This window comes from Salmo salar, chromosome 01, assembly GCF_965601325.2.
Source record: "Salmo salar chromosome 01, fSalSal1, whole genome shotgun sequence".
Lineage (NCBI taxonomy): Eukaryota > Metazoa > Chordata > Actinopteri > Salmoniformes > Salmonidae > Salmo > Salmo salar.
Window position 1 is genome coordinate 151,464,992 of NC_138291.1, and position 27,447 is coordinate 151,492,438.

General features: G+C 41.7%; 1 protein-coding gene across 1 annotated transcript in view; it reads left to right on the top strand.

Annotated features, from left to right (window-relative positions):
- Window positions 1–27,447, top strand: part of LOC106565912 (astrotactin-2) — a 449,250-nt gene that overhangs the window by 295,052 nt on the left and 126,751 nt on the right. The window contains exon 14 of the mRNA XM_014133602.3: window positions 26,469–26,593. Coding sequence (XP_013989077.2) covers window positions 26,469–26,593 — 125 coding nt within the window. The remainder of the gene's footprint in view (window positions 1–26,468; window positions 26,594–27,447) is intronic.

Here is a 27,447-nt window from a genome sequence, read left to right on the forward strand (position 1 = left end):
CATTGTAAGGCTGCATGATGCAACTCTAATGATGATTTGAAGAAAGTTGCTTGAAAGGCATGAGCTCTACTTTGTTTTTTTGCGCAGGCTGTACACACTTCATCAGTCTCTCATTAAGCGTGAAATTCTCATTAGCGGGAAAACACCATTATCAAAAGTGACCACAAATGCACCTGTTGTAAAGCAGATTGTGCTTTATTTTAAGAAGTTATTTGGCCACTTTAGTATTGGATAGGCTACATGAGGTGTGCGACTATGAATCGAAAATGTCACAAAAAAGGCATTGTTTCTTGCCTTAAGCTGGGCATCATTCACAGGTGATAATATAAAATTCAAAAGTGATAGGCTAATATTGTTACCCATCAGACTATTCTTGATTTAATCTTGTATTTATGTATACTAAATAATAAATGTGTGAAATTCATTTTGATTTAGAATGGACCATTATCATGCACCAGTCTCGAAACAGGGGCAGGGGAAAAAGTACGTAATCTCTGCACTTAAATAGCGAATGCAGGATGCTTTTCCTGTGGTTCATTTTCATGCCTGCCAAGTAGACTATACTCCTGTTGTAAAGATAAGCAATGTGCTTAATATTTGCTTAATATTAGGAAAGTAGAGAAATAAATATAGTAGGCATAGCCTATAGAAAGCTGAAGGGATCGTCCTCTTTTTAATAGAGGCCATCACTCAATTGCATAGCCTATAAAAATATTGCGCAACATGAGCTCAGGGGCACTCATGAAGTGTTTGAATAGATTATCGAATTCATTTGCATTGATGTCAGAGTGATTAGAGTGACAATAGAGTGCTGAGTACCAAGCAGTTAGCAAGTTTGATAGGCTACTAATGACCATCAGCAGCATCAGAGTTAGGAGAAGCCTAATTACCATATCTAAACGGTCACGTGGAATTTGACTGCCTTCATGACTCGTGACCGCTAGTGTGGCGGTAATACGGTCTCCGAAACAGCCCTAACTGTAGCTCAATCTTGTGTTTTTACTTTTGCTTTTATTATAATTTTTTACTTTGCATCGTTGGAAAGGAAACATTTCAAACATTTCACTGTAAAGTCTACACCCGTTGCATTCGGCACATGTGACAAATAACATTTGATTTTGATTTGATTTGTTTTCCGTCAGTGCGTATGTGCTTTCTGATGTTTTTCATTCTGCTCCCTAAGACAAGAATACCTTGACAATGTGAGTGACTAAGAACCTGAAAGAGTATAAAAGGCCTCTCTTCCTCAAGCGTCAACATAATTTTCTCAGTTGGGTAAAAGGAGATTGGTTGAGCAATAACTTATTCTGAATAACTCTTGCAATTTGTGCTATGCTTATATCCTCCTCAATGTGATGGATTTTTTTCGGGACAACAAAAGATTTCCCCCTGCTGTGTATGATTGCTACCGCCAAAGGTATTTAAATAGCACAGCTTTCCTCTAAGCATCTACTTTCTATTTCTTAGGGACTTAGATCTGGGAGGGAGTAAGAATAAAAGAAGCATACAAGGTGATGCGAGGTCACTAACCAGGTTTTCATCCAACCCTTTTATGTGAGGAAAAGTACATTTGATTAAAAATGTTAGGACAGGTCTGATGGAAACAGAACATTTGTCGGTGAACTTTCCAAATGTCGACCAAACAAAATGCACTAGACAAGGTAGGATATTTTTGTCTGTAAAAGTAATTATCAATTACACTTTTATGCACATATATTGATATAATATCAATCCTTTCGAAGGTAACTTGGAGTCACGCGATGATATGTTGTGTGGTCCTCCCACTATGACTCTGGAAAGCATGCAGTTTATTAGGCTACAGATGAAATAAGTTATGATGAACTTCACAGGGTGGTGAAAGTGCATGGTGATGAGCTTGATGCTCCTTTCCAATAACTATTGAGGATCTTATTCTGGTGATATGTTGACCAGTGCTTGGCTGCCTTTTGACAAATACAAATTATCTTGCTCTTTTGTCCATAATAATGTCATAATGTAGGCTAAACCCGAACTGTATCTGTGAACTGTTGGCTAGAGCACCCGTGCCAAAACCAGAGTGGGCGCATTCGCAATACAATTTTTTTTGTGACAAAACCATAAGTAGAGTTGTAGATGCAATGGAAACCCATTTAACTTGTATTTTCTTTACAGTAGGTGGGAATTTCACCACAATAGTTATTTTTATGTGCACCACATCATCTCACACAGCCAAGTCAATTTGATGGAAATAACGTTACAACAAATTAGGCATATTTGAGCAGCCTTGATACAACATTTTGAACAGAAATACAATGGTTCATTGGATCAGTCTAAAACTTTGCACATACACTGCTGCCATCTAGTGGCCAAAATGTATATTGCACCTGGGCTGGATTAATACATTATGGCATTTCTCTTGCATTTCAAAGATGATGGTACAAAAAAATACAAAAGGGTTGTTTCTTTCTTTGTATTATCGTTTACCAGATCTATTGTGTTATATTCTCCTACATTCCTTTCACATTTCCACAAACTTCAAAGTGTTTCCTTTCAAATGGTACCAAGAATATGCATATCCTTGCTTCAGGGCCTGAGCTACAGGCAGTTAGATTTGAGTATATCAAGAAGGAGAGTGATGGAGTGCTGCATCAGATGACCTGGCCTCTACAATCACCCGACTAAAACACAATTGAGATGGTTTGGGAGGAGTTGGACTACAGAGTGAAGGAAAAACAGCCAGCAAGTATTCAGCATTTATGGGAACTCCTTCAAGACTGTTGGAAAAGCATTCCAGGTGAAGCTGGTTGAGAGAATGCCAAGAGTGAGCAAAGCTGTCATCAAGGCAAAGGGTGCCTACTTTGAAGAATCTCAAATATATTTTGCTTTGTTTAACACTTTTTTGGTTACTACATGATTCCATATGTGTTATTTCATAGTTTTGATGTCTTCACTATTATTCTACAATGTAGAAAATCGTAAAAATAAAGAAAAACCCTTGAATGAGTAGGTGTGTTTAAACTTTTGACTGGTACTGTAGGTCATTTGTTTTGCCCATTCTAACATTCAATCGAACAGTAACTGAATGCCTCAATGCCTGTCTGCCTGCTTTATTATTTTTATTTTTCATTTATTTATTCAGGGAAAACCCATTGAGACCATCGTCTCATTCCAAAGGGGTGCCCTGGTCACAATAGAACAACCAATATAATGTTAAACAAAACAGCAATCAATACAAAACACAACACTTATGAAAAAAGTTACAGTCCTCAGCTACTACGTCCTCAGTTAACACCCTAAACTGCCCGAACGGCACTGGAACATCTAATTGTAATGAGCTCTGAAAATTGCAGTGAGGCGCATTAAAACTAAATGCGGATTTACCTGATTCGGTGGAGACCCGAGGAACCTCAACACCTGTGAACTGGTTTGATAACTCATGTTTTTATACTTCAACAACAATGTTAGGTAAGTTGGAAGCTTATGTAGTAGAGCTTTGTAAACAAAAAGGGAATAGTGAAGTGATCTACGGGAAATTAATGAGTACCACTCAACCTTTTGATACAGGATGCAGTAATGAGTATTAAAACTGTCACCTGTGATAAAGCAAAAGGCGCTATGGTAGACTGCATCCAAAGGTTTAAGAGTAGTGGCTGCTGCATTCTGGTAAACTGTGTTACCATAGTCAAGAACTGTCAGGAAAGTTGACTGTACAGTCTTTAAATCTTTCAATCTCAGTTTTTTAACTAGCTCATACATTTTTTTTTAAGCGTTAAAAATCCTTTTCATTCCAAAAGCCAAGATATTTATAGGCAGGAACCTGATCGATGGGAGAACCATTCAATGAATAAATATGTAGTCCATCTGAAACATTGGCATACTTAACAGTACCGTCAGCAAACCACTTGCAAGAAGCCTGATCCAGGCCTATTTCAGTCAACCTTTGAATGAGAGTATGATGGTCGACAGTGTCAAAGGCCTTGGAAAGGTCTATAAATAACACTATTATTTTTATGATCTAAGCAATTGAACACATCTAAAAGAAGTGTAGCAGCTGAAACTGTGCTATGTCCAGGTCTAAAAACGGATTGGTGCACATTAAGAATAGAGTGAGAATAGAGTGAGAAGTAAAAAGTGATTGACCCTAGAAATAGTACTGTTGGGAGATCTGGAGAGACCGGGTCAGTCAATTACTAATATGCTAATACTCTTAGTAAAAGTATTTATCTTTAACTCGCAATCTGTGGATTCTATTTGATTAAATAGATTGAAATTGTATGTTAAACATCACAGCATAGTTGAAAGATATATGGTGCATAGAAATCCGAAGAGGGTGGCCAGCAGAGATAGGTGGGATGGGCTGAGGGTTGGGGTGTGGAATTGGAGACAAGTGAGAGTGGAGTTGCTGGGCGGGGGATAGAATGACGGTCAAAATAAAACATAACGAAAAGTAAGTTTGAATGACACTGAGGGGCAGTGTTTTTACAGTTAATGCCGGTTTGCCTGAGGCTGATGAAGTGCAGGTGTTTGTACACATGCAATATACACACACTCTCATTCTAATGCACACATGTGCACATACACGGACACACACACATGTAAATAGTGCCATACATGCACTCAAACATATTCAGTTGGACTTATTGTTATGATTTTTGTTGTTCTTGAAGTATTTTTAGTTTTTTTTGCATTGTTGTCTTTCTCTTTATTCTCTTTTGTTTATTTTGTTGATTGATGGTGCGTTGGGAGTGGGGAATGGAATTATTGTATTTATTTCTATTCTCTCGCGGGGGGGGGGGGGTGGATGGTTGAGGGGCAGCTCTTGGGGAACTGTGGGGGGGATCCTGGAGGGCTGGTGGGAGATCTGTCGACATGCCCTTGAGCAGGTCGTTGACCCTGGTTGCTTCTGTGTGTCAAACTGGATGGGAGGTTGTTAGATGTCTAATGTGATGTAGTTGTTGAACGGCTTCACTGCAAGTATATTGTATGTTTTAAATATATAAACTTTATTTTTTAATAATATATATGTGTGTGTATATACAGTTGAAGTTGGAAGTTTACATACACCTTAGCCAAATACATTTAAACTACATTTTTCACAATTCCTGACATGTAATCCTAGTAAACATTCCCTGTCTTTAGTTAGTTCAGTTAGGATTACCACTTCATTTTAAGAATGTGAAATGCCAGAATAATAGTTGAGAGAATGATTTATTTCAACTTTTATTTCACATTCCCAGTGGGTCAGAAGTTTGCATACACTCAATGAGTATTTGGTAGCATTGCCTTTAAATTGTTTAACTTGGGTCAAATGTTTTGGGTAGCCTTCCACAAGCTTCCCACAATAAGTTAGGTGAGTTTTGGCCCATTCCGCCTGACAGAGCTGGTGTAACTGAGTCAGGTTTGTAGGCCTCCCTGCCACCCCAGTGTTTCACAGTTGGGATGGTGTTCTTCGGATTGCAAGCCTCCCCCTTTTTCCTCCTAACATAACAATGGTCATTATGGCCAAACAGTTCTATTTTTGTTTCATCAGACCAGAGGACATTTCTCCAAAAAGTACGATCTTTGTCCCTATGTGCAGTTGCAAACCGTAGTCTGGCTTTTTTATGGCGGTTTTGGAGCAGTGGCTTCTTCCTCGCTGAGCGGCCTTTCAGGTTATGTCGATATAGGACTTGTTTTACTGTTGATATAGATACTTCTGTACCTGTTTCCTCCAGCATGTTCACAAGGTCCTTTGCTGTTGTTCTGGGATTGATTTGCACTTTTCGCACCAAAGTACGTTCATCTCTAGGAGACAGAACGCGTCTCCTTCCTGAGCGGTATGACAGCTGCGTGGTCCCATGGTGTTCATACTTGTGTACTATTGTTTGTACAGACGAACGTGGTACCTTCAGGCATTTGGAAATTTCTCCCAAGGATGAACCAGACTTGTGGAGGTCTACAATTTTTTTCTGAGGTCTTGGCTGATTTCTTTTTATTTTCCCATGATGTCAAGCAAAAAGGCACTGAGTTTGAAGGTAGGCCTTGAAATACATCCACAGGTACACCTCCAATTGACTCAAATGATGTCAATTAGCCTATCAGAAGCATCTAAAGCCATGACATCATTTTCTGGAATTTTCCAAGCTGTTTAAAGGCACAGTCAACTTAGTGTATGTAAACTTCTGACCCACTAGAATTGTGATACAGTGAATTATAAATTAAATAATCTGTCTGTAAACAATTGTTGGAAAAATTACTTGTGTCATGCACAAAGTAGATGTCCTAACCGACTTGCCAAAACTATAGTCTGTTAACAATAAATTTGTGGAGTGGTTGAAAAACAAGTTGTAATGACTCCAACCTAAGTGGATTTAAACTTTCGGCTTCAACTGTATATAAGTTATTTGCTGACAGTTGGCCAGAGATTCAAAAACTTTGGAAAGGCAAGATAATATAGAGATTGGACGGTAGTTATCTGAATCCTCCTTTGTGTAGGGGAAGGATGTGTGGCGCTTTCCAGGTCTTATGGATTAAACCAGAAACAATTGTCATATTAAAGATATAGGTAAAAGGTTCTGCAATAAGTGGGGTGGAGAGCTGCTGTCATTGTCGTGTGTGTAGGTGGCAGGGAAGTCAGGCGCAGGAGAAACCAACTTGGTGTAACTGGAGTAGTTTAATTAAGATAAAACAAACTCCAAAAACCAATGTACATAAATAAAATAACATGGGTAAAATAACCCGTCGCGCACCAATACACATACACGAGCACATAACAACAAACAATCTCTGACAAGGACATGAGGGGAAACAGAGGGTTAAATACACAACATGTAATGAATGGGATTGGAACCAGGTGTGTAGGAAGACGAGACAAAACCAATGGAAAATGAAAAATGGATCAATGATGGCTAGAAGACCGGTGACGTCAACCGCCGAGCACCACCCGAACAAGGAGGGGCATTGACTTCGGCAGAAGTCGTGACAGCTGCAGTAAGAAGTTAATTAACCCCTATGGATTTTTAACATCAATCTTTAGCAAAGCACTTAGTACATCACAGACATCAAATAGTTGAAATAAAAATACCTTTTTTAACTCTATTAGTGCATCATTCTCTACAATCTGTTCTGAGGTGACTAGAGGACCCTCTAGTGGAATGAGGATAATTTTCAGAGTATCCTTTAAACAGGTGTCCAGCTAAAGCAAATTGTCATTAAAAGCACCACACATTTCCATGTCGTCTAGTATGGGACCAGAGGCTGTCAGAACCTGCTGGGGAAATGATGGGGTGGAGTTTTGCTTCAAAGATTTGACCACTTTCCAGAAATTAGCTGGATTACCACCACTATGCTATACACAATTCATGAAATATGTTGATTTTGCTTTTCTAACCAGATATCTCAAGGACTGCCAATCAAACGTAGAATCATTCAGTCTAGCCTTAGCCCAAGCAAAATGAATTTCCTGTAATTTCACAGACAACTCATGCGTGAACCAAGGATTATATCTGTATTTCACCCTTAGCAGTTTGTGCGGAGCATGTTTATCTGCAAAATAGTTAAACAGGGAAATAAAACAAATAAGGGCCTGATCCGAATCAGTGATACTTGGCACAATGCACCAGTCACGCAACCTCAGCTCAGACAAAAACATTTGCTCATTAAATTAAAAGAAATGTCTCTTTGTAGTAATGTATGAGCGAGATTTAGGTAGCTTAACATCTCTTATGCAGGCAAGGGGACAATGGTCACTAAAATCATTGGGAAATGTCCCATTGGTTGTAAACTTTTGAGAGGTTTTTTAGAGTAATATCTAAGACAGTTGATTTTTCAGTGTGTTTAAAGTTGGGGTGAGTTGGTTTAGCTATCAGCTGAGTTAGATTTACGTAGCTCAGTACAAATGTCTTTCAGCCCATCAGATACTGGAATCAACCAATCCAGATTAAGATCACCCAATATGAATCATTTTAATTTAGCATAGTTAGACAGCAGGTCAGACAATTTAAGAGCACATAGGGAGGCCAAGGGAGGGCGATAAATTCCCACTAGTGTCAAATGGGCACTATTACCAAGGCCCACATTTAGGACTAGACATTGAAATTGCTTAGGGACAGAGGTGGTAATGGATACAGACACATTTAAGTTGCTCTATGGCGACACCCTGTCCTCTGCCAACTCTATCAGATCTAAAAACATTATTACCAGTCAGAGACACATCAGAGTCCGGTATAGACTTCTTTAACCAAGATTCAGTTACAACCAGAATGTCTGCGTTGGTTTGAGAAGCCAGTTATATAACAAGCCACGGCCATATACCTAATAAACTGGCCGGTGAGTGTATATATTGTCATCACTTCTAAATCTACTATCACTACTACTAGTAGCACTACTACTACTGCTACTACTACTGTTACTACTAATACCACTACTACTAGCACATAATGCCATTGTTAGCTTATTGATAATAATGAAGTTATAAAGGTAATTTTGAACCGAAACCTAAGCACCCAGTAGTCCCAGCAGCAGTGTATGGAGGGGCCTGAGGGAAGCCTGGCAGACATTCTCATCCGTTCCCCCTCACAGCATCAGCAGGCCTGCTTTGTCACCAGGATGTTCTTAAGTGGAGATAGAACCAGAATTGACTTTGACAGATTCATTTTCATCCGGTGAGAATGGGTGTACCAGCGAGCCACTGGGGGATGACGGGGCAAGTTATCTCCTCTAAGATGGCCGCCGGTGAGGACTGGTATCGGTCATGCTTTGCTCTGTAGATGCCATTTGAATACAACAGACTGATCTGTTGGGTGTGACAGAGTACAACCAATGTGTTTTCATTTGGATGAAAACATGTTGTACTGCCTGAAGGGTGACATTAATTTAGGGTGCAGTGTTGCTTCGCTGTCTATCTAGACAATGTCATTATTCAGAAAAAGAACACCACATACCTAATTTGTTGTGAATCAATTTAAGCTGTTATCAAATGGTATATTAACTTAAGTTTCAATGTCATATTTTGAGACTGTTTGAACTGCAGATGAAGAATTGTTGATTTCGGTTGGCAAAAAGAGAAGTTAATATTTCACTTGACATTTGCCTTTAGTGTATTAATTGTCGTGGATTTAAGGATTGAAAGACAGACACCAAAGAAAATGATCCATTTATTTCCCAAACACTGTTTGTATTACTGTATGTCATCTTTTCAAAGTTGCTTTAATCCTCATCAAGGCTGTTCGGTCTTTTGTTTCTTGAATAATACAGAGAGTCTCAACGTTGTTCTTTGTTTTTCTGTGGCTTGAAGGATCCACTCCAGTTATAGACATATTTATAATTTCTCTCTAGAATGATGGTAATGCACATTCTAGCTATGTCCTCCAAATTCCCGCCTATAGTATATTTGATGTGTAGATTCCAACCCCACCACTATCCCACCCCAATACCCTGTCCCCCTCCTCACTCCCCTGCATCAATAGCCTAGAGTGAAATGTGGGAGATAGAAGGGAATTGTATTATTTATCCCTGGGCGATCACAAATAGTGTTTTATATTAAATATTGCTTCTGATTTATGATAGTGTTTGGCAAACATTGATATTTAAATTGGTCTCGCTTTACCACACTCCTGTGTGCATGCATTTGCATTTGGATTTGTAAATCGACTTCATGCAATTATTACCGTAATACAATTGTTTGTAAACATATGCCCCGGAAATCAGTGTATATGTATTGGCAATGTTATAACTCTTTTATAAAATCACTTTAATATACAACAATTATATGACCTGCAAATGAACAGTGATCTGAGCATATCTTAGCTGTCAGATTTAATCTCATTCACTGCTGTGAACATATGAGTCGGAGCTAGCAGTAGCTGATGTGCCCTAATATATGGAGCAGGATTTTAACAATGTGCCTGGTGCCCTGCTCTGCAGAAAACTTCCTCCTGTAGGTTACCAATGGTCTTAGGGGAGATCGCTTACACCTATCCACTTCCTTCAGACATGGAAACACAGCTAGGGGATGAGACTAGGGGCTAGGGGACTAAACTAGGGGTTGATTTCCAGACCAGGTAATGGTCTCCCTCAGTGCTAAGTCCCAACAGAAGACCAAGGTTATGTAGGGTTCCTCCCAACAGATGCTGCTTTGGGGAAGTATGCTTCGTGAGGCAGAGAGTTCACTTTTCTCCTCCTCACTCTTACCAGGTACAGTATGGTATAGTATTACTGTCAAACATCCACTCACATCCTTATGTAATCCATATACAGTAAGATTACATTCCTTTTTTTTTCTTTTCAGATCACAATATGTGAATACATGGTGCTTCCTTATTGAAGTCTGCATATTTGAATAAAGCAAAAGACCATCTGTGAAGATTGACACAACTTCAAATTGTCATCCAAGCTCTGTACCACAAGGGTAAAATCTCCTTGTGTGGTATCTGTAGCTTCACTTTTCTTCTGCTTTTAAGGTTTCCCTGTCTGTGTTTGAGTCCATCCTGTCCTAAACCGTCCTGATGCCTAGCCATCCAGTTATCCTAGCCTGTCTCATCGACACACGTGGCCGGGGTGGGTCTCACAATGCGAGAGGGTGGAGGGGTGATGACGGCCATCTATCAGGCCTGGCGACAGCGTTCGGCCTTGTCACCGCCAACCCCCGCTCCTTTTACCGCCGCCACTCTGGGGACACGTGAGATGAGAAAGAGACTGAGCTCATCTATAATAGCTGACACTCAATCACCCAGCATTCACTCAGCCGGTGGGGAGACAAATACACACACACACACGTATGTATGAGCTCACACTAAGACACACACACACAGGAGGAGAGGACAGCAGAGGAGAGCTCACAGTAAATGTTTGGAGTTATGCTGCCACCTGAGTCAGTACAGAGACACACCGAAAGAGAGAGAGATAGAGAAAGGAAAAAGGATAGAGACCCCTCTCCAAATTACATGCTGAGACTACTAGACAATGAGTGTCTATGTTTTAGAGGCTGGGAATGTACTCCCAGGCACAAAAACCACGCCTCCCATGTTCTCAGCTAATTTCATGCATTTATCTCCTTAGTGTACAGTCTCATCCTTTTGTCAACACCCGTTACCAACAGCTCTCATACGCTCTCTCCAACGCAATGAGACGCCATGAGACTAGTATGCTGACTATTCAGGTGGAGGGTTAAACTTGAGCATAGAGGGTATACAGCTCCACAGCTGCCCAAGGCTCACTTCACTGTGTTGTCCCTCTTTCTGACTACTGCTCCACATACCCGCTGCAGTGGCTCAGGCTTCTACTAGGATAATTAGTCCTTCTGTTGTGTTCTTTTCTGTGTTTGTATTTCTCTCCTTATCTCTGTTGTCCTAATGCATATGTCCTGGCTGTCTCAGAGCACACAAAGAAACCCATTGATTCTGGTTTCTCGCTATGAGAGAGAACTATTGCAGAATGCAAACACTGGTAACAACAAAGTACACAAGTAAAGATTCTTCCTTCAAGCCTTCACATTGCAACCTCACTATCATGCTGTCTGTCCATGCCAGCACATTTTAACAGTATCCTCCTACACTATTAAAGCGATCAGGACCTGGGCTTTCCTTTTCCTCCGTTGGCTTCCTTCTCCTCCTAATCTTGGGAAAGCAGGGGGAATGTCCTGAATGGGACCTCAGACAGATATTCTCAGTGCAGTTTATTTACTGAAAGCCCCATGATTAGTCCTCTAGCGCAGCACACTGCAGTGCTGTGAGGATGCAGGTTTGGAGCTTTGGGAGATAGCAGCAGTAGTTGCAGCAGCTAAGACAGCCTAACTGGCCACAATGATAAATCACACTCCAAGGTTGACCTAACAGACATAATGTCAGCTAATGTCAAACTAACCTTGCTGACTGAGAGAAAGGGAAAGTGGGAGAGAGGGAGGGAGTGAGATGGGAAAAAAAACATAGTTTTTCTAAATGGAAAAGTGTCTGTTACTCTGCACCCACTGCAGGACCCAATGGCAATACAAGATTATTGGGAATTATACCCTTAGTGTTTTCATTGGGTACAGTTTACCATAGGCCAGGCCCTGTCATTTTTATGTTAATGAAAATTTGGTACTACTCAATTCCCTGATAATTCTATTATAAAATGAACCTTAGACTTCTAGTGCTGTGAGAATGTATGTGGGTTTATTTAATCATCAAAGTACAGTTTGTTGCAAGACAATGTAGCATGTTTTGTTCCAAACCAAGTGGCCCGGCTGCAGTTGGACTGAAACCCACACTTTGTGCTGTGGCTTAAAGGCCAATAGCAGGTACCAGTCAAACCAGTCATTCAGCAATGGGTCTACAGTAGATTGAACACCAATAATGAGACCACCATTTGACTAACTGTTATCGTCGGTCCTATTTTGCCAGATTCTAAAAGCGTGTGTTCCCTAAATTATGGATTCATGTTTCCCAGTAAGGAGGTGTAGGCTGTAGAGAATGAAGTGAGATTTATGGGTTTATAGGCTGTTATCAGCTCTCAGGGCCCGAGTCCCATTTTTAACGCACTGCAAAACCCAACCATGTCTTTTGAATGGATTGAACAGCCTGTTCATTTCCAACTTACATCCCTTTCAATTATGTCCCCTAAAATTGACAGACCACTTTATTTTACCTCTTGTTTTCCCCAATTCTGGCGACAGATTTGTGTTCAATCCCTTACACCCGGATATTATGCCTGTCTCTCACCATGACTGTTTTATGTTTTTTTGTTTATCAGGGCGCTCCTGCTCTACATTCTCTGTATCCTATCCACTCATATGGAAAGAGAGAATGACTTTATTTTCAGTAATTAGCCCATTTGGTCAGAAGCACAGGCCTGTGCACTAGTCTGATAAAACACCAGAGCCTGCAGGAACCACTAAATCATTATGATTCTGGAGACAGAAGGAGAATGTGGTGTATAAATTAACTGTCGTGCCTGTTAAGCGTTATGCTAGTCATCCAAAACAGCCTTAACCCTTTCAGGGTACTAGCTGCTGAGGGTTGTGGGTAACTCTCAGGGCTATGGCTAGCCCCAGAATGGTGCCTTAGTTTAATGATTAATCTACTGCAGGAGTCGAAGTCTGAGAGGGTTTTCAATTGACTTGTTTCATGTAACCTAGAGTCGTAACTGACCTCTCACTCTAAAGAGAATAAATTAAGTTTATCAAGTTAAATTAGTTAAACCACCTGCTTCAGATTCGCACATCAATGAATGTTTGATGCTAGTAGACAAATTATAGTTTATTAGGTAGAATTTCCATACTCTCTGCCATTGGGTATAATGATATACATAATCTCACGTTAATTAGAACCTTCACACTGAGAGGTAGTATATTATGTGGCATAATCACGTTTAATCAAAACCAAAGATGTCACTCTGCTCAATCTGTAATGAAACAAGCACCCCAACCAGCTCTTAGCTGTCTTGGCCCATTACTAGTTATTAAACGCATGGCAGTTAGCGTGTGACTTGGGAGTTGTGCAGGGACTTACAAAGACTGTATGTATTAAGATGCATAATATTAAAAAAAGAAATCCCTTGATCTTATACCCAGCACTCATTGGCTGCCTTTCACCAGATGAGATTAGGCTATTTTTGTGGGCCATTCAACTCAAACGCTTCCATACAATACATCAATTGGAAGTACTTTATTGAAACGCCTACCACGAATGTCCCGAGTGGCGCAGCAGTTTAAGGCCCTCCATCTCAGTGCTAGAGACGTCACTACAGACCCTGGTTCGATTCCAGGATGTATCACAACCAACCATGATTGGGAGTTGGGTGGCGCACAACTGGCCCAGCGTCATCCGGGTTAGGGTTTGGCTGGGGTAGGCCTTCATTGTAAATAAGAATTTGTTCTTAACTGACTTGCCTAGTTAAATAAAATAAAAGTTATTGCAAATGTAGTTTTCTGAAAAGCTACACAGCATGTCCTTCTCTATTCCTCTTGTCTCCATTGAACCTACAATAAGGACAAGCAGCACTCTAAGATCTGAATTAGTAGTGACATCTATTGAACAAAAGAAGTACTTCTTTCACTTAGATTTTTTTCCCACTGCAATGCTGCTCTCCTTGTTAAATCGCCTGTCTATTTAGAAGCTGTAATTAACTACAGCATATAGGCTACAACGAGAGCATGCTGGTGTTAGCTAGGTTACCACTCGTTTCATTTCACTTTCTCTCCCCTCTTCCTCTATTTCTCAGAGAGAATGAATGATCCGAGGCGCTCCTCATTGCTTTCAGTGTAATGAAGAGGCAGTGTTTCGGGCCGGAGGACACTAACTACCGGTCATGGTTCTCTGGCCCCCCTCATGGCAGATTTTACGTGTGTGTGTGTGTGTTTGTACGTGTACGGGGTGTGGTGTGTGTGTGTGTGTGTGTGTGTGTGTGTGTGTGTGTGTGTGTGTGTGGGTGTGTGGGTGTGTGTGTGTGTGTGTGTGTGTGTGTGTGTGTGTGTGTGTGTGTGTGTGAGAGAGACCTCCACAGTCCGTACCTCAGTCAGAGAGTGAATGGGTGGAACAGGAGAATATACTGTAGGCCCACGCGAACTGAAGCTAATGTTGGCTGTAGAGTGCATCCGTTTGCCAGGGGGTGTGAGGGAGAAAGAGAGGAGAGGGTACGGTAGAACTTGGAAGTATCCATAATGACGGCTGAAGTGCTTATTAGCATTTCTCACCCACAATATCATGTTTTGTCATTTGATTGGTTGTTTTTCTTTACATGAGCTGATTTGTTGTATCAGTTTTACAGGGTTATCTGTGAAGACAGTCAGTGGTTCTTTAGTTTGATGGTTGCCCATCAAGATTCATTGTCATTTTCAGTGTCATTTTGATCGCCTGTTCCGCAAAGACTACTGTTGTCATTCCCATCATAGAAAAAGTAACCTCATCATAGGCTTCTCTCCATCAACAACTCACCTGCAGCACACACTTGATCAATGGCACCAACTCTTGAGTTTAATCAATGATAGACTCAACATTGACAAGTTTCACTGATACGCTTAGATTAAATCATTCTACACAGGCGTGGGAGTTAAATGGATTTTAATGAGAGTCTTACGCAAGGTAAACATCCCTGACTTTGGTATTCTTGCCGCATTCTCCTAATAACGCTTTAATTCTTAATTTGTTTTCCTCTTTTATGAAGGTTATAAAGTGTAGAGTGGGCTGAGGCTCAGCATGGAATCACTCTGGGGTGGCATTGCCGCTTCATCATTGTTATGGCATGGCTGCTGGCCCTGTCTCATTACCCAATCATTCAAACAACAAGATATTAAAGCTATTAAGCATATTACACAGCATTTAGATCCATCTCAAGACTCATAAATCTCATATGGTAAAGATTGTGGCTGTGGATTGGTGGATTGTTCTCAAGGGCAAATTTGGGAAAGTGGGAAAGTTCTGGAAGCAGTAGGATGGAAAAAAAGGATGGACTTTGGAGCTAGTTCTTTATGAATGCTCATTGCTCTCAATATTAGTGGAGCAGCCATGGGACCCATTATATGATCATTTCTGAGCGTGTGAGAGAAGACTGTCAGTACTATCATACAGTAATAGCATAATATATCTTTGAGCAGAAACCTTTCTTTTTCTGAGAAGTGATATTTCAAAAACCAATAACACTGTCTTGTAGGCCTACCTTATATCATTATCATCAAATGTAAATGGATTGCCAGAGCATCTTTTTTCCACATTTTGTTACGTTACAGCCTTATTCTAAAATTGATTAAATAAAAAATAAAAATCCTCATCAATCTACACACAATACCCCATAATGACAAAGCGAAAACATAAACAAATATATATAAAAAAAATACCTTATTTACATAAGTATTCAGACCCTTTGCTATAAATTGAGTGATCATCTTTGAGATGTTTCTACAACTTGATTGGAGTCCACCTGTGGTAAATTCAATTGAATGGACATGATTTGGAAAGGCACACACCTGTCTATATAAGGTCCCACAGTTGACAGTGCATGTCAGAGCAAAAACCAAGCCATGAAGGAATTGTCTGTAGAGCTCAGAGACAGGATTGTATCGAGGCACAGATCTGGGGAAGGGTACCAAAACATTTCTACAGCATTGAAGGTCCCCCAAGAACACAGTGGCCTCCTTTATTCTTAAATGGAAGAAGTTTGGAACCACCAAGACTCTTTCTAGAGCTGGCCGCCCCCGGCCAAACTGACCAATTTGGGGAGAAGGGCCTTGGTCAGGAAGGTGACCAAGAACCCTGATGGTCACTCTGACAGAGATCCAGAGTTCCTCTGAGGGAACTGTGCAGCGACGCTCCCTATCCAACCTGACAGAGCTTGAGAGGATATGCAAAGAAGAATGTGAGAAACTCACCAAATACAGGTGTGCCAAGCTTGCAGTGTGAATGCACTGTCTGTTTATTAGATTTGACTTATCATTAAAAAAATAAATAGATACAGCAAGTCAATAGATGATTTAGTTTTTTCTTTATTTTCCATAATGTCTGCTAGCTATTTCATAGCGCTGAATTTTTTTTACCACCACAATGTCTGGCCAACAACCTGGCAACCCAGCGCTTATGTTATCTTCCTCACAAAAGCTTGTCTGGCTGGCTTGTGTTGTCTGGATGCCCATTTGGGTGCCCTGCCTGGATTGTGGGTGCCCTGTGCTCATTCAGTCTGTGGCAGCTCCTAACAAGCCCTCTCTGCACTGCCTTTTGTGCTGCTCTTCCTCTATGAATGATAATAATTACCCCATTCAGGCCCACATCAAAACACCATTGCAATCCAGGCTTTTTAAAGGCTCTGCACTACAAAATATGTCACATTTCTGTGTGTGGGACTATGGTTTCAGTAGGCTGTGTGTTTGGAATGGGTTTATCTTGTCTGATTAACACATACTCTACAAACTGCAGCTGCTAGCAACTAGTCTCAGCCATAAGCAACTGACTTTGGCAAATCAATGCTGGGTTTTACAGCGAATCTGTATTTCAGTGGAATGTTTTTTATTTGTCCGTTCTTCCCCCACCTTAATGCAATATATTGCATTTTTGTTAGTGTCTGACATTTTTTCTTATAGTTTTTTCTTACACCTTACAACAGGGACTAGCCTAGACCAATTATGGTCTTTCCAATAGGACCATACCTTTAAAGGTTGAAACACCTTGAGAGAAGGCATCTGTTTTCAAGACACAGAGATGGAGTTTGTGTCATCCTGTCTGCGAGGCAAAAACATGGTTGGTACAGGAAAAAATCAGCTTGTCTGCGGTAGTACGGGCTGCCAAGTGGTTCTGCCCACCACCATTCGCTACTGTCTCACGGTCGGAGCCTTCGATTTTTAACACCAATCAGAGAAAGTGTCATAAAGAAGTGTGTTACATCATATCTGGTCATTTACAATGTGAGTGAGAGTGAAAGTGAGAGTGAGAGCGAGAGTGAGAGAGAGACCCAAAACAAGTATATAATCACGGTTGAAGTTAGACTCAACCTGTGATTATATATTCGCTACCTGCTGCCATATTTCATCATCAGATGAAGTTGATCCGAACAGTGACAGCCCCCTCTCTGTTCACAGTGAAAACACACAGACTAAATAGGCTTTCTGCTGAGTTATTCTGAGGGGTTTGGATCAAAGCATCCCCCCTACAGAGAGACCCAGGGAACACCCACATTGTGATTAGGTGCTTTATTTAAACAAGAATGACTTAAGAACAGCACAACGTGGGTCTGTTCTCTGGCGCTTGCTTAAAGTATGTAACACAGCTTCCCTGTCAGTTCCTTGAACTTCAATTGGCATTGAAATAGTCCGTATCATGTTATTTATGGTCCTTATTGATCTCATGGTCCAATTCGCTAAGTTGGGAAATGAATACTGCATTATAGCTATCCGATTGGATCTGCAGCAGCTGTGTTAGAAATAGTTAGTATACTTTGAGTGTTTGCTTGAGCCTGCCTGAAGTGCCAGATGGGTGGGGTTAGCACTTTTGGGAGTATTCCATCGGTTCCATTGTGCCAGGCATGTTCAGCCAAGCACAGCTTCAAATATTAAAAATACTATTTTAACCTGAGTCGAATCTGCATTTGGCTGCTATGAAGTACAGTGCATTCGGAAAGTATTCAGATCCCTTGACATTTTCCACATTTTATTACATTACAGCCTTATTCTAAAACACAATACCCCATAATGACAAAGCAAAAACAGGTTTTTAGATATTTTTGCACATTTATAAAACATTTAAAACTGAAATATAACATTTACATAAGTATTCAGACCCTTTACTCAGTACTTTGTTGAAGCACATTTGGCAGCATTTACAGCCTCGAGTCTTCTTGGGTATGACTCCACAAGCTTGGCACAGATCCTATCAAGCTCTGTCAGATTGGATGGGGAGCGTCGCTGCACAGCTATTTTCAGTCCTCTCCAGAGATGTTTGATCAGTTTCAAGTCCAGGCTCTGGCTGGGCCACTCAAGGACATTCAGGAACTTGTCCCGAAGCCACTCCTGGATTGTCTTCGCTGTGTACTTAGGGTTGTTGCCACAGCCTGAGGTCCTAAGTGCACTGGAGCAGGTTTTCATCAAGGATCTCTCTGTACTTTGCTCTGTTCATCTTTCCCTCGATCCTGACTAGTCTCCCTACCACTGAAAAATATCCCTACAGCATGATGCTGCCACCACCATGCTTCACTGTAGGGATGGTGCCAGATTTCATCCAGAAGTGAGGCTTGGCATTCAGGACAAAGAGTGCAATCTTGGTTTCATCAGACCAGAGAATCTTGTTTTTCATGGTCTGAGTCCTTTAAGTGCCTTTCGGCAAACTCCAAGCGGGCTGTCATGCCTTTTCCTGTGGAGTGGCTTCCGTCTTGCCACTCTACCATAAAGGCCTAATTGGTAGAGTGCTGCAGAGATAGTTGTCCTCCATAGAGAAACTCTGGAGCTCTGTCAGAGTGACCATTGGGTTCTTGGTCACTTCCCTGACCAAGGCCTTTCTCCCCCGATTGCTGTTTCCCCAGGCAGCCAGCTCTAGGAAGAATCTTCCATTTAAGAAAGATGGAGGCCACTGTGTTCTTGGGGACGTTCAATGCTTTGGGTACCCTTTCCAAGAGCTGTGCCTCGACACAATCCTGTCGCGGAGCTCTGTGGACAATTCTTTCGACCTCATGACTTGGTTTTTGCTCTGACATGCACTGTCAACTGTTGGATATTATATAGACATGTGTGTGCCTTTCGTAATCATGTCCAATCGATTGGATCTACCACAAGTGGACTACAATCAAGTTGTAGAAACATCTCAAGGATGATCAATGTTAACAGGATGCACATGAGCTCAGTTTCGAGTCTCATAGCAAAGGGTCAGAATAATTATGCCAGTCAGGTATTTAAAAATATATATACACTACCGGTCAAATGTTTTAGAACACCTACTCAAGGGTTTTTCTTAATTTTTTACCATTTTCTACATTGTAGAATAATCGTGAAGACATCAAAACTATTAAATGACACACATGGAATCATGTAGTAACCAAAAAAGTGTTCAACAAATCCAAATATATTTCAAATTTGAGATTCTTCAAATAGCCACCGTTTGCCTTTGACAGCTTTGCACACTCTTCCATATGTGTTATTTCATATTCTACAATGTCGAAAATAGTAAAAAATAAAGAAACACCCTTGAATGAGTAGGTGTTCTAAAACTTTTGACTGGTAGTGTATGTTTTATTTAATCAATATAAGAATAAGGCTGTAACGTAACAAAATGTAGAAAAAGGGAAGGTGTCGGAATACTTTCCGAATGCAAGCTAAGTATGCATGTTGTTGACTTCACTGAGGCCATAAAAGCTTAACTTCACCCCAGACCACCTCAAGTTCCATTGACTTCTCATGCAGTCAGGTTCTTCATGAGGTACAAGAGAGGGAAGTCTGGAGGATTTAACCAAACAGTACATGACTCATAGGAGATATGTGTGGTCGGAAAATATAATTTAACTAATTTAACTAATTTAACATAATCTAGTTAAACATTGCATTTCTACAGTAATACATATTTAAATATTCAAGCATTGCGCCCCGTATCGAGTCTCGTATTATTCATAAGCCTGCCTATTTAAATGAGGCTGTCAGTGTTAGGAGTCGCTCTGAACATATCTACACGAATAACACAAATACAAGCAGCCAGCTACAGAGGAGCAATTCCCGGAAGCTGAAGTGAACAGGAGAGAGAGAGTTTCCAGAATCAGTGTGTGAGTAATACCAATTTTTTATTATGGTAATGCACCGCCAAATTATGTATGAGAGTGGTGGTGGTGTACTGTAGCCTAAGGAGCAAAGCAACAAATTGTGGTGTTGCGTTTCGGCTGCTAGGTAGGTGGGTGTGTGACAGGACTCAGGGCTCTCTCAGAAAGGGGATGGCTAAATTAGTACACACAGTTTGGGAGTGTTTAACCCTCAGTTTACGCTGTTGTTGAAGTTCACTGCAAGGTTGAGGCTGGCTGAAAGATATGCAATTCATTCTCCATATAAAAAGCACATCAAAATAATCCCAGCATTTCCATTTGTTTTCAGAACTCATAGCAATATAGTATTGTGTGTCATTATGCTAAGAGTCAGACTGCCAGGTGATATTGTAATGTGATTCATTTAATATGCATGGCTCCTCCACTATGCTTCTTAGATTTCCCCGTACAGCAAAGCCCTTGGAAGACATCTGGTTAAAAGGACTAGATGAGAGAATATAATAACCTGTGATATCTCTGATGGTTTCTATTGGGGCCTGAGTGCTGCTCTGATCCCCTTACCAGAACACATGTGGTTTAATAAGGATTCACAACCAGCCTCACTTGTTCACACAACCATTTGTTCAACAGCTACAGCTGTCGGCAGCCATAGTGATCATTGCCCTCATTCTGCTTTGAATAGTTGCCAGTGTGTGGCGAAGAGACGAAGCTCCTTCAGCACATAACATTGTCAGCCTGTAAGCATTTTATTCACTGTAAAGAAAGTGGTTATGGTAAAATAAGGAATTTAAGGGCCTCCCCAGGCTGTGTTGAGGCGGCACACAATTGGCCCAGCGTCGTCCAGATTAGGGGAGGGTTTGGCATGCTGACTTCGGCCGCAAGTTGTACAGTGTTTCCTCCAACACGTTGGTGCGGCTGGCTTCCGGGTTAAATGAGCAGTGTGTCAAGAAGCAATGCGGCTTGGACACATGGCTCTCGACCTTCGCCTCTCCTGAGTCCGTATGGGAGTTGCATTGATGGGACAAGACTGTAACTACCAATTGAGGAGAAAAAGGGGCAAAAAGTACAATAACAAATAATAAGGAATTTAAGAGTCAATTAAAGGGTTAGGAATTTGACTTCAGAAGGGTTGGCACAGCTGGGGATACAGGGGAATAAATTATTATATATTATGTAATAACTTTATACTCCAATCAAAAATAAGTCATTAATGATTATAGAGTATGAAGGACAGTGTTCTCAATGTAATCTCAGGTTGCCCAATTGCATGTCGTCAGGCAAATTGCTGAAACCTTTTAGGCAGGGCCAAACCTAACATAGCAGGCATAGTAAGAAGCCAGAGCGCAGCCCACACCTTAGATTGAAAATACTGTATCCCTGCCAATGCCGCTAGGGCATTATTATATACACAATACAGAGAAAGAGTAGCCTCTAGTGGCCGACATTCACACTGCACCAGGTTGCATCCCCCCTCCTTCTCCTCATTAATTCTGTATTAAAGGAGTGTATAAAGAGGTGGGTTTTGGACATGAGAGCACATCATCCTTCACCTTGGCCAATATCATTTAGTAAGGGTGGATATTAGGATGCCGAAGCAACACAATTTGGCAATGGATCATTTCACCAATGCTTGGAGGACATCTTAAGAGGGGAATTACTGTAGTGTAATGGAGCTTTAAGATATAACTTACACATACACACACACACACATTATATGCACTTAAAAATGCTGCAAATGATATCAAGGACCTTTTTGGTGGTCTTAAACCAGTAGAAGACTTAGCTGGTTTAAGGTTCCATGATAGAACTTAAAAGCCGCACACGTTGTCAGAGTACATACACTGAGTGTACAAAACATTAGGAACGCCTTCCTAATATTGAGTTCCACTCCCTTTTGCCCCCAGAACAGCCTCAATTTGTCGGGGCATGGGCTCTACAAGGTGTCTAGCGTTCCACAGAGATGCTGGCCCATGTTGAATCCAATGCTTCCCACAGTTGTGTCAAGTTGGCTGGATGTCCTTTGGGTGTTGGACCATTCTTGATACACATGGGAAACTGTTGAACGTGAAAAACCCAGCAGCGTTGCATTTCTTGACACACTCAAATCAGTGCGCCTGGCACCTACTACCTACCCTGTTCAAAGGCACTTAAATCTTTTGTCTTGTCCATTCACTCCTGAATGGCACACATACACAATCCATGTCTTAATTTTCTCAAGGCTTAAAAATCCTTCTTTAACCTGTCTCCTCCCCTTCATCTACACTGATTTAAGTGACAACAATTTGGGATCTTAGCTTTCACCTGGATTCACTTGGCTAGTCTATCTCATGTTCGTAATGTTTTGTACACTCAGTGTATATTTTAAATGCAGAGGAGGCTGGTGGGAAAAGCTATAGAAGGATGGACTCATTGTAATGGCTGGAATGGAACGGTATCAAACATATGGAAATCATATGTTTACGCCGTTCCATTAATTCCATTCCAGTCATTACAATGAGCCCGTCCTCCTACAGCTCCTCCCACCAGCCTCCTCTGTTTAAATGTGATGAAGTAGACAGGTATGTCTGCATCTCTAAATTCATACTATTATTCATCACCCTTTTCATAAATCCCATATTACTTTCTCTCTTGGGAGTGCCGTGTAGGTACTGAGAGGGAGTGAGCCTGCTGAATGTGTGTTTGCTCTAACATGAGCCCCTGTCCCTGACCGCTGTGTGTGTGAGTGGCAGCAAGGAAAGGCCAAGGAGAAATGCAGAGTAAGTGTGTGCCTTTCAGCCTGTGTTTAATTGGTATACATACATTGTTTTCTTATTAAATCCCCCTCCCTGGATATAAAATCAATATGGGGACGGGCCCACACACACACACACACACACACACACACACACACACACACACACACACACACACACACACACACACACACACACAGAGAGTAGCTCTAGTGTGACTGGAGCTGGTATGGTTGCTCAGAGCCCAGAGGTGCCTGCCTGCCTATATTGCCAACAGGATGTGGGAGGAGAGGTAGAGAGAGGAGAAAGAAGAGACGAAGAAGAGCAAATGAACATCTCAGAGCCCAGACAGAGAGGGAGAGTCACCAGGGAGCAGGCTGAGACAGCAGAAAACAATCGCTGCACGCTATTCTCATCCGCTCCAACAGCTTATCTTCTGCGTTTAGCGAAGGGAACATGTAGGCTTTGGTGGGTGGTGGGAAATGGAATGTCTAGAACAATACAGATTCAGATACAGTATGCTATTGAAGTCTGAGGAATTGTGTGTGTGTGTGTGTGTGTGTGTGTGTGTGTGCGTGCAAGAGAAAAAGGAAGCAATTCAGAGAGTAAAAAGAGTTACAGAAAAACAAGAGAGAGAGAAATATAAAAAGTTGTTGAAATTTCCACATCGAAGCGTAGGCCTGCATATTTATAAACACTGCACCTACAGTTGTAGGATCTTAAATTGAGCCAGTTTGCTACAGCAGGAAAATAATCCTGTAGCAACAGGAAATGTGGATTAGAATTCATTTACATTTTTGTAGGGGTTGATACATTTTTCATAAGGGAAAATCAAGTCTGAAATTTCAAAGTGGAAAATACAAACTTCGTAAGCTTTTTTACACCACACTACAAGTTTTACATTTTCTGCATTGCAGTAAATTTCTTCTGCAACAGTGTGATCAATTTAAGATCCTAGATCTTGTCTCATTGCTACAACAACTTGTGCTCAACTCAACATGGAAGCCCTTATCTAAATGGAGAGAGTTTATCCCATTTGGAGGCATGTACTGTAAGCAGCACAAGGATAAGGCTGGGCAGGACAGCTTAGTCTCAGCTCCCCTAATGAACACACAGGGGTACTGAATGAAACATACAGGATGTAAACACACCATGCTCACCACAGTGGAACACATAGACTACACTGTACGCCTTGCAGGTGGCCAGCTGTGTGTGGGGGTAGAAGAGGAGGGGGTGGGGTTTGTGTGTCTGAAGAGGGGGGGGGGGTACATCCAATTATACCTCATCATACCTCATTTAATCCCATTGTCTGCTTTTTATGCTGGGATTAAAGCTTTTCTCAGCTGGCTAATATTGCAATGAGTAATTGATGCTCCTGCATTTCAGCTTGGAAACAGCTTTTCACCAACAATATTACTAAAACGACCTACTGTGCAGAGAGGAAAAGGAAGAGCCAGAGAGAAATTGGAAGTGTGTTTGGAAAGCTGGGTTAATTCTCCTCTTTAATCCACCATTATGTTTTGTCCATGTTGGCGTCTCCTCCATCATGTTTAAAGATTTGACGAGAGCGAGCAAGACCGTAATCTCACTAAAGTGGTCACCACTCCACTTTATCCACTTTCCTTGAGAGATAATGGCACATCTTGAATCTACGAGTGCCACTGTGAATCTCATTCCCATTCTTACCCCAATGTGCCACTTCTCTAATGTATTCAGTACAAAACAGTAACACTTTTCTCCAATAACGAGCAGCAAAAATACCTCTCGCTTCCCTGCTGCTCTCCCGGCCAGAACACAAGTCCACTGCAAAGTAAATAAAGGAATTAATAAGGCGCCTAGGTGGGCGACAAGGACACAGTCTTGTTTGGGTGTGAAAAATCCATAAAGCTTCATATTGTAGAGGCCGTGCCTCTCCGGGTTCTCGCCCCGTGCCGAGCTCCCAGCTCTCTGATTTAATTTGGTAATCGATATGGTTTCGGTGAGCAGCCAGTAATCTTTTTACAGCACCTCCTGTCCTCTGCTTTCCACTCCTCTCTGCCCTTGAGTTTCCTCTGCAGTCCTGGGGTAAAAGGAGGCGGTGATTGCCTCTAACGGGCTCTGCGGTTGGGGGGAAAGCTCTCCTGAAAGTCAATGAGAAGGGGAGATGGAGAGGGGGGTAGACACAGTAGACAGTACTCCAGACAGAATAAATGAAAGTGAGAGTGAAACAGAGAGCGAGAGGAGAGGGAAGAAATTAAAAAGTGAAGTAAAAGACAATCTCTGAGTTTCTCTGTGTCTGTCTCTATGTCTGCTCTCCTCCATGGCCCCATAATATTCAGCACAATAGCACAACATGGCCATGAGTATTGCATGAACTGCATCACAACACTCACTTGTGTTTTTCAGTCTGAAACTGGAAGGTCAGATTTAAAGAAGGGTCAATGCGCTGGAGTAGAACAAATACACATTTCTAGGTTTGTAGATTGTGGCATTGGACTTGCCTCTTCCTCCCTTTCCATCTAATTTCTCAACCTCTCCCTCCATCCCTCTCCCTAACTCCTCCCTTCCCTCGCTCTCATTCCTTTTACAGCTGAGAGAGAAACAGAAGTGAAGAGGTTTCTCTCCCTGCAGCTACCTGTCCTGTTCCCAGTATGTCTCTCTCTCTCTTTCCTTCCTTTAGAGGGCAGCCAACCGGCACACTCTCTCACACTTCAAAGTCAGTCAATTCCCCCATACTACTGCAGCCAGGCACCGGTCTCTTTTGGAGACTGCCCCTACTTATACCTCTACAGTATCACACTGCAATGGAACATCCTTGTATGCTTTTGAGAGACCTGATCCAACCAGCGAGTTGTAGTACCATGAGTTTTTCTTGAACTGACCAGGAAAACCCCACATTCCCAAGCCATTGTATTTATCACTCTTGAACTGTATCTAGTAGCTTCAACTGTGAACATTCAATTTCTTTAAAGTCTCTGTAATCCTTCTAGCAATCCATGTGGTGCAAAGCAACATTATGTTGCTGCTTGATAACCCAGACATTGTGATGAGAGACAGGGCCGGCTCTAGGCAGAAGCAGTTGCATAGGCCGATATGGGGCCCCTGACCCACAGTCACTCAATTAGAATTGCATGAAATGTGTTATAAAATTGCTAAAATCTTATCTCCGCCCCATGGCAAAATGTGTAGAATTGCAGCAAACTTGCTTTAAAATGGAAACATTTTCTCTGCATCCCGACGAAAGCAGGGCCACTAAAATGTTTTGCCTGCAAAATTACGCGTAAAGCCCCCAAAAGGCTAGGACCGGCACTGGCGAGAGAATATGAAGGTGTTGTTTGATCTGAAAATCTCTCTCCATCCAGTGTTAGTTGTCTTGCACTGTGTCTATGACTATCAGGTTGTACCACCTGTCCCTCCTTGTTGGAGCATCTGAAACACAGTGGAGAGAAGGGATGATGAATGATGAGATAAGCCACACTATTGCACTAGGTACTCTGATGGAGGAGATGAAAACCCAACAGTGTCTCACAAGGCTGACTGTTTTGTGTGTGTTTTTCTTTCTTTTTTTTCGTTTTCTGTATCTCTTGCTCTCTCTTTCAGGGACAACAACTTCATCAAAGACTTCCCCCAGCTAGCAGATGGACTGATGGTTATCCCGTTACCTGTGGAGGAGCAGTGTAGAGGAGTGCTGTCTGAGCCACTGTCCAATGTACAGCTCCTCACAGGTGTGTGTACATGTGTTAGCCTGCCTCACCCATCTTTGTACACTCATACCAGTGTGTACAGAAAATATCCTGTACGTAACCTATATTTCATCATCAAATATCCTTCTTTTTTCTCAGATGTTCCTTCCAAAAAATGTAGAACTACTTTACCGTATTTTACCGGATTTAACGGATTTTCCAATTACGGCTGAATTTCCTGTAAGCTCAATACTTAGAAATCATGCTGCATTCTCTGCTCAGTAAATCCATAGGAGTGACATCAGAGTACAGGGTCAGCTAGAATGACACTGTTCCCAGTGCACTGTATTGTGCTATTGTTCCTGACATCCCAAAGTCTCTTCAGTAGGCACACACTCACTTGCATACCTCTCCAGGTCCTCTAAAGGCTGACACCTGCACCTTCTTCGCCCCGTGTTCCCTTCCCACATCCCCTGCGGGGGCCGAGACTACTCTGTCAGTTGGCTTGAAACCGCACCTCAGGACTACTCCCTAATCCGTCCATTAGCTGAATTGGCTGCAGCACTTCGCTCCCCGTTGGCCTGTGACTAGTTCCCAGGAGTGTCGGCTACTCCTCTCCCAACACACACTGGGAATAAATAAGTGCTTTAGGTTTAAGGGAGGATTTAGTTGTTGTTGTTCTCTTCGCTCCTGTGTTCTAATGGCCCTGTGTTGTGCCAGACTCATATGAAAGTTGATAATGCAATTACGGAGGCGAGATTGCTCTCGCCTTAATGCTGGAAATTCAATTGGAGCTACTGCGGGCGTCTGCCATTGATTACACACGGGGTGGGAACTTTCGTACTAAGACAAATGGTGTTGTTGAAAACAACAGAATCTACACTGTACACGAACAG